At 27.9% G+C, this 8,837-nt stretch overlaps 2 protein-coding genes across 5 annotated transcripts in view; both read right to left on the reverse strand.

The window, feature by feature from the left end:
• Nucleotides 1-8,837, reverse strand: part of LOC107457292 (acetoacetyl-CoA synthetase) — a 93,653-nt gene that overhangs the window by 50,553 nt on the left and 34,263 nt on the right. The window lies entirely within an intron of this gene.
• The window catches only part of LOC107450051 (acetoacetyl-CoA synthetase), a 148,269-nt gene continuing 139,777 nt past the window's right edge, over nucleotides 346-8,837 (reverse strand). For all 4 annotated transcript variants that reach the window (XM_071179510.1, XM_071179508.1, XM_043039723.1 and 1 more), the window contains 4 exons: nucleotides 8,698-8,767; nucleotides 6,421-6,479; nucleotides 4,510-4,712; nucleotides 346-2,288 (listed from right to left, as the gene is read on the reverse strand). In XM_071179510.1, coding sequence (XP_071035611.1) covers nucleotides 2,151-2,288; nucleotides 4,510-4,712; nucleotides 6,421-6,479; nucleotides 8,698-8,767 — 470 coding nt within the window. In that variant the 3' untranslated portion in view covers nucleotides 346-2,150. The remainder of the gene's footprint in view (nucleotides 2,289-4,509; nucleotides 4,713-6,420; nucleotides 6,480-8,697; nucleotides 8,768-8,837) is intronic.

The raw sequence follows: 8,837 nt of genomic DNA on the forward strand, positions 1-8,837 counted from the left end.
AAAATGCTCATGGTTTTGCAAATCAAAATTGAGTCTAATTTGACTTGATATTCAACAAGTCTTAAAAAATAATCAGCAAAAGTGTGATCAGTAAAAAATAATCAGTCATCATAGTGAAAACAGATAACTTATTTTTTGTTGGAATGAAGGATATGCTGTGATAAGTTGTTTATCAAATTTTTTTCAACAAAAAATTTATAACAGTAAACTTTTAAAACGCAGTTAGAGATTTCATAGTAATTTATTTGTTATATTGTAATTTTTTTACGTACAAGCTATATTAGGCTAACTAAAAAATAGAAGTGTGTTTTTTTACAAAAGTTTATAAAAAAATAAACACCACAATTTTAATACATCAGCATTTATTTATTGTTATTTTTCAAAATTGTTGAAACAATACATGTATTACAAGAGCGAGATTGAGTCGCATATGTTTTCATACAAAAGTGTGACAAGTAATTTTGGTGTTAGACAAGTTCTGTATACACGGATTGATTAAAATACTAAAATTTATACAACTGCTGTTTAAAAAAATATTTTAAGTAGTACCTACATTTATTTCAAAAATATTCACTTCATGGTTAAGGAAATTGTTAAAAATATGTTTTGTCTTATCACAGTAAAAAAGCTAATATTAAATACATTTAGTATTCAAAACATGAGCTAACAGTCATTCATAATGGAAAGAATGAGTTGATGACATTATTCAGTTTAAAAATATTTAAAATCCAGAGAAAAAAATTCGTAAGTTGGTAGATTATTCAAAACTTTGTTCAATATCAAAATATTTATGCAGTTGGAAATTAAAGTATAAAGTACATTTAAAATCCATTCAAGTAATAGTAACTTGCACATATAAACACATAGAACGCATATATACAAAAAACTGAACATCACATGGTGGGTAAAGTACAAAAAAAATCATACAGTAAGAAAAACCGACTTATCGGTATTTACACAAAACTTGCAGAAAAATTGAAAATTTAATATGAATAAACTTTTTATATATGGTATTAGTTTGAATGTTCGAAACTTAATATTGTTTTCAAATTTGAAAAAAAAAGTTTTTTTTTTCAATTTTATAACTAAAATTTTCAATTTTATATAAATTAACACACTATTATCTAGTGAAAAACACAGACACATAATAATGCCATTACCAAGCAGTATTTTGTTTTAAAATTGTCTCTTTTTGAACTAGTAAAGTATTTTATCCTTCTAGTTATAGCAACATTATACTGTTTATCTTAAATCAAGAAGCACTCAGTTAAATTTGAATGTTTATATTTAAATTTCTCTTATGATCATTTAATGCCTTAAAATTTCCAAGTACCAAAACAATAGGAAATAGTATGCCATAATAATTTCAATATTACTTTGTTTTTAAGGAAAAAATTATCATGAACGATTTAATAGTATAGCTTCTAAATTCCTAAAAACGATTGCGATGTCCGGCGATATAGTTGATTCAAATTAAACATATGCACGTTTACATATTATTGACTTACACATCTTGAAAACATTCTTTTCTTACGTAATAATAAATAAATTATTGTGCGAGAAAATTTCTAATATTACTGGGTGTCTTGTTATGACTGTCCTTAATAGATATTTCTAGAATCTTTGCCAAAAATGAAATAAAAAATGCATACATTGAGGATCGCAACTTAATATTGAAGCTAAAATAAAAAAATTAAAAAAAGATTGACAAAAAGTAACGAAATCTTAAAGCTCAAAACTTGCTTCATTGCAGGATGAAAGTCAAAGGCGCTTACAATTTCTTTTCAGCTCCTCGCTTATTCTTCGGGCATTCAAAAGGATTTTAGTGTTTCTAAACCTCCACACTAATTCGGCAGATTTTGATAGCGTTTTCGTCTTTTTTTTAAAAAAACAGTTTTGAAATGCCAAATGTCTATATTTTGCTTCTTTATGTTTGACAACGGATATAAAATGGAGGTGATTACGCAACATTCTGTATACGATTATGAATTGTTCGAAATTTATTAAATTGTAAGAGTGTTGTAGAAATATCTGTGTTATAAGGAATGGCTCTATTGAGAAATAATGTTAAAATATTGCTACAAATTAAAAATTCACATGTGAGGACATCTTCCTTCCTTTTTGAATTAACGTTGGTCACGTGATTGAGATCAATAACCTTGAAGTTCTGGAATGTTTAAGTATGCTGGCAAACACTCTGGATTTTTGATATTCGACGTTTCGGGTATTTCATTCGTCATCACTATTTTCTTCAGAAGGCGCTCCATCTTTTTTCCATTCAAATTATACTAAAAAAAAAGAAAAAGAATTCTTAATTGAGACGAGGTAAGATTCTTGTAAAGTACACACCAAAAAAAATGGGCTTACAGTGGTTCTTAGGAAATAAAAGAGTTAGAATAAAAAAATATTGTAAGTCATGAATTTCATTATAAAATAAGACGAAATTTGACCACCCTTTAACTATCACATTAAATATCCATATAATGTATCCATATCCGTTTCTAAAATTAGCTGTCGATGATTTTTGTCAAAAATGTGCCTGCGTAACGCCACAATAGCCCTAGAAATGACTTTAAGCCACATGTTAATGCGTTGTGTGTGTGTTTTTTTAATGTTATGTGCAATATTTTAAAACTTTTAACTGAGCTATCAAAGGATAAAAATGAAAATCGTTTTTATTGACAAAAACCTAATTGCAAAGGCAAATTTCTGAAAAACCGAAAATGCTCATGGTTTTGCAAATAGAGTAAGCTAAATATACGGTCAAAAAACAGCCTATTTTTAATCTGTTTGATATGATAAAAACCATTTTATAAGGACAAAAATATTATTTGGGGGAAAAACAAGTTCATAAAAAATTGTCTGCTTTGACTCGATTTCTCTAAGGGTTCATTTTACAAGGAGACAGAAAATTCTGGTAAAATTACCGTACTGTATGGTAAAGACAATTATGAAAAGAAAAAAACGAAATTTTAGTAATGCCAAAATATATGGTATTTTAACCATTTAATTGGTCATTTTTCTGTTCATATGTTAACGGTTTATCGGAAATTTTGATTTTCAAAATTATGGTTCTTATCACTGCACATTTAGTAATAAATACAAAACTGAAAAATAAATAACAGTAATATTACACTTTAAATAATTTATCACTGCCACTGCTAATATTCTCCGTTTAAACTTTAAGAATTAAAGAATTATAACGAAGAAAAGAATTATAACTAAGTTTTTTCCCCCATATATTATCATCTTATTTCTATTACTAATTTTTCCACTTGATTTGTTTATGATCTTCTTTTAAAATTTTATTCTTTAGCTTTTTGAAAATTCTCACAACATATTCCAGGTTATTTTAGCTTTTTCAAAAGCTTGGAATGTACAGAAAACGCCTACATGTAGTAGTTGATTATGAGCTGCCAAAGTTTTTTGTGGATTATGAAGTTTTAATATCGTCCTACTGTATCTATTTTTTTATGGGTTTTTTGTCTGATTTTGCATTTTATTTATTTATTTTAATTGTTTTTTTATTTATTTTGGTACAAAGTAGAAAAATTCAGGTAAAATTACCATACTGTATTGTAATGACTTTTACGATATAAAAAAAAACTCTAACTCTGGTTAATAACTCTGGTTAATAACTCTGGTTCTGGTCTTCCAAAATATACCGTATTTAAACCATTCTTACGTAATTTTTTTCCGTTTGTGTGATACAGTTTAGCGGAAGTTATGATTTTCAAAATTTTTAGTTTATTACCACACATTTAGTACAAAATACAAAACTGAAAATTAAATTTATCCGAATGAATAGCTTTCATTCCATACTCTAAGGCTAAGATAGCATGTTAAAATTACCAAATTTTATCATGTATTACAAAANAATCAATAAAAATTTTAAAATGAAATAAAACAAGAAATTTAATCTAGGTCATGGCATTTACGGAACAATTTTCGAAATCATCTCAATCACTTGAATTTTTTTTAAAAATTTCACTAGAAAGGAAAAAAATATACCGTCGGACCTCTATTTAACGAACTTCCATTTTACGAATTTCTCTAATTTGCGATTTTTTTCGAGGAATCAAGAAAATTTTGGAAATTTAATCTTAAAATAATTTCCAAATAGCGAAGTGAATTTTCTATTTAACGAACTTTTCTTTCAGATCTACTTTCCCTATTTCCCAAAATATTTCAAACATGTAACGCATTTTATGGGGGAAATGACCTTGATTTGGTTTTCGTACCCATTTAACTTTTTGAGAAGGTAATAAAATATATTTCCCTTTTTGTTTGCATTTCAAACGAGAAACTCAGATAAAATTAGCGGATTTTATCAATAGCAATTAAGCTTAAGAACGCATGTGGGAATGTATGCTTAGAATTACTTTTATAATAAATGCAGCTATAATTTTATGCATAAATTTAGCTTTTTTCAGTTGAAAATGTTTGTAGCATGATAGTGTAACACGCATGATAATGATAGTAATTGTATATATATGAAATATTTCATACTGGAATATCCTGAACTTCGAGAACTATGGCAGGAACGTGTTCATCGGTGAGTGATGTGCACACTTGGTTCTTAACTTTTTCAACAAATTCAGGTGTAAACGTAAATTGATTCTTCAGCTTTACGAACAACACTAGTCGCTGGTCTCCTTCGATGCTGTCCTGACCAAGGCAAATGTAGTCCTGCAGTTCCTCCATGGTGTGAACTAGAAATATAAAACATTCAAATTATTCTAATGCTTTTAAGTAAATAGTTTTATACACAACCCTTTTGGTATAATGAAATAAAATAATATTAAAAAAAGAAATCATAACAAATTGCATGAATTAGCACAAATTCAACAAATTCTAAGGGAATAATAAAATCTAATATATATAATTCTCTTACGTGGCTCCGAAATTTTGGCTGTATTTCTTTTTCGCCGGTGGCAACGCTTGCTTTGTTTTGTTTACGTTACTATTTCTCTTACATGGCGACCAAAAAAAGCATAATTACAACTCCCCAAATGGCAACGCTAGAAAATCGACCAATGATTGCCGCTAAAAATGTCACATGTCAAATCTAGTTGAGGTGGCTCAGCATATAGCGCTTTTAAAAACGGAAGCTGAAATAACCAGAGAGCATCAGGTGCGGCAATCTCATACTATTAAGCTAGACAGAAGTGAGTAGTCTTTGTCGATAGATTTCTATTTTAGTATTTTGTCGAAAGCGTTTTTTTTCACGAATTTATTTGAAGATTTTTAATTTATATCACGAATTATACTATAGCACATTTCTAGTAGGTTTAACGAATTACATGTCATTTTTTTGAATTCAAATTTATTTTAATGACTTAGTATTTACTAAAAAGATGTAATTTAAAAAAAAAAAAAAAGGTTTTTATATGGATTTGAATGATTGTTTTGAATTCTTAGAATTTTGTGCATTTGCAATATACCTAAGTTAGTAGCGAGCGAAACGAGCTTAACCATATAAGATTGTGCAGCAATTTTCGGGGGTTGGCGAGCGTTAGAGAGCAGGGGGCGCAGCCCACTAGTTAGATATAACTAAAAATGAATAAAATTAAGTTTTGGTTCTTGATTTTCTGTTTCAGATTTTGGTCTGTGTTTTTGTCGCAACATGACATATTCCATTACATCTGTAACATTACACAAACTCTCTATTTCAATTTTTCGTTTAAATTTATTTTATTACTTTAAAAACAACTAATTAAGAGACGTAAATGGACCAATGAAAATAAGTACGGACTAGCAATATTTTTTAGTCTCTGGTTCTTTGGACTTACTTTTCTTACTTTCAACAGTGCATAAAATTATATTTAACTTCTTAAAATTTCTCAACTAAACATGATAAATTTAATACTAAGTGTAGAAATTGAAAATAGTTAGGATAATTGTATGATAATTTTTGTTTAATTGAGAGAATGTAAGTACAATTATATTTTTCAAATAAAAATAAAAACTAATATTTACATGATTCGTCTGATGGCAAGTTCAAGAATGTTTAATTTAATCCTCTATAAATAAATAAACATTTTACATTTCTTCCAAAATTAGGCGGTATAAAGCCTTACAAAATTTAGATATTTTCTTAAAAACGTTTTTTCTTCTGTAATTATAGGTAATTCCCACTAAAATTTTTACATTTAGTGCGTAATAGATTTTTAACGTTTGGCGGTGGAATTTTTTCGCCAACAATTTTTTTCTTCTATATGTAAGTTTAGTGCTGAGTAGATTTTAGAAGACAGTTTGAACTTAAAATTAAATGCAATCATCCATTTTCACTCAATCTATCTGTTTATTTATAATTCTAATTCTGATCTTAAATGAATTTCAAAAAAATCAGCGTACTGAGTGCTAAAGTGGCGCTTATTTAATTGAAAAATAGTCACAAAGATAATGTATTTTACTCACTTGCGTAATAAATATCAGAACATCCAAATCTCTCTCCATTTGGATTCAGTACGTCATCACTGTAACAGAAATTCAATTTAAAGGCAAATTCATTTCATAAAAAATAAATAAATTTATGCTTATTTTAAATTAAAATCAAGCAACAATTGAAACCTTTTTCCCTTTGATATTTTAAAGCCTTATTTCTTATATGTGTCCGACAAAACTGTTTAAATAAATAATAGTTATGTCTTTTTTTCCTTCTTTTTTGCACTGTCAAGAAGTTTAGTATATATGTTTAAATTATAGTGCAACATTGTACAACTTTTTTATAATCCTAAATTCAATTTAAATCATATTGTATTTCTACTTTTTGAATAAAAAATAGGGTTCATTTTCTTAAAAAAGAAACAATAAATAAAAAAAGCATATTAAATTTAATTCATTATTCAAGTGACAGTAAATTTGAAACAATATTACAAGTATAAGAACGCAGCCGTAAACAAATTCGTTAATCATTGTAGAACACTATAAATCAAACTGTTAACCAACTGAATAATTTATTCTTTTTTAGACGTTTTTAGACTCATATTAGATGGATACTTTAACAAAAAATTACAAAGAAAGAAGGTAAAATGATTTTTAGGCACTTTCTTTTTAGATTTTTAGGTACCATTTCGCCGGTGTAAGCGATAAGGTCACCAATGCGGAGTCAAGTAAATTCAACTGCTTTTTTCTATTTTTTTAGATGAGTAGCGGCTATTTAAAAAAAAAATTAAACAAATAAATAAAATAGGTGAATTCACGTGTACCAGTTAAATTGAAAAATACAGATTGTTTTTTATTTAATAGACATTTAACGGATTAATTAAACAGGGTGCGTAGCCAAATTATTCAATAAAAAATAAGCACTTTTCAAGAACTCAAAAAATATTTTTTAGCACTTTAAAAAAAAAAATCATAATTAGGCAGGGTTGGAAAGTTTTTGGCATTTGACGGTTTTAACCATCATGTCAAAAAAAAAAAAAAAAACTTTTATCATTGTTTTTGACAATTGTCAAAAATCATGAAATTTTGAATCATGTTAAACGAATGGCGTTTTCATACGCTACTGACTGACAATACGCCGAAATAGATTGGGGTTGAATTAATTGTGAAGACGTTGAATAGAACAATGTGAACTGCGTCTTTTTGCATAATTCGAAGGGAAAAAGGGTAAATTAATCACTTATTAAAAACATCCAATGAAAAAAGCACCTTTAAGGGCTTTTAAAAAACTCTACGCCCCCTGTTAAATTGTAGGGAATGTTGACAAACTCTGAATAGTAATAGTATGTAGAAAACAAATGCTACGAATATTAGAAATACATTACCACAATAATTATAAACTGAGCAATAAAATTATAGCAAGTGTAGCTACATTGTATATATTACGTGTGAATTATCGTAATCATGCAGAGTACCCTCTTAATTTTCAAACGACTTCTGCTGTAGTTAGAAATATGGTATATAGGAATAGTAAAAAGTTAATGCCCTTTAAGATTAATTGCTGATTAATTGATTACTGAGGCACCTAGTAATTTTCCTTGAAGAGATAGAGCAAAAAAGGAAAATAAAAAGCTGTAGAACATTTTGTTCAAAAAGATATCTTGTGGTCATAAATTCTGAGAGTATACCGCTTAAAACGTCCATCTTTGTTCCTAATTTCTAACACTCTAACAGGACGAAACAGTCTTTAGAAGAAGCGAAAAACTTAATTATTCAAGATATCTTTATATTCGATCTTCAAACTTCTTAGAAAAATTGTGTACTGCAAATAAAAATGTCCTATAATAACTATTTTTTTTCTGTTTCAAGATCATTTGAAAGTGAAGGAAACCACGATTAAATACATTTTAATTTTAAGCACTACGATAGTCACATAATAGTTACTCAGGTCACAATAAAAATGCCCACGAGGCCTATTTTGGTAATAAATAAATGTCTTACGCTTTTGTATTTCCCTTTTTCGCCTAATTTTATACACTTTTCAAGATAGAAACGTAACAAAGAAATTGTAAACCAGATGGCACTGTAATCAGTCTCTTCTTGTAGCTCATCACTAGAAAGACGACCAACCTGGACACCCATTTAATATATTTTTCCATCTTAATTATTAAGCTTTTAATTGTTTTATTTCTACTTAAAAAAATCGATAGTAAGGTTTCGATGAAGAGGTTACATTTGCTTTGAGTAGTGTGTAAGTGTTAGTAGTATGTAAACTATAAGAAAAATATGAATATGCATAAATGTACCCACCTTCTTCCAATAACAACGAGTCCCTTAGTTTTGGGATCTATCCAACACTCGTCATTTTGGGCCCAAACACCTAAAGGATAAAACAGATATTTTATTCGAACATACAATATTAATGCAATTTTACAAAACTAGCGTTTAAA

Source organism: Parasteatoda tepidariorum, chromosome 4 (genome assembly GCF_043381705.1).
Source record: "Parasteatoda tepidariorum isolate YZ-2023 chromosome 4, CAS_Ptep_4.0, whole genome shotgun sequence".
Lineage (NCBI taxonomy): Eukaryota > Metazoa > Arthropoda > Arachnida > Araneae > Theridiidae > Parasteatoda > Parasteatoda tepidariorum.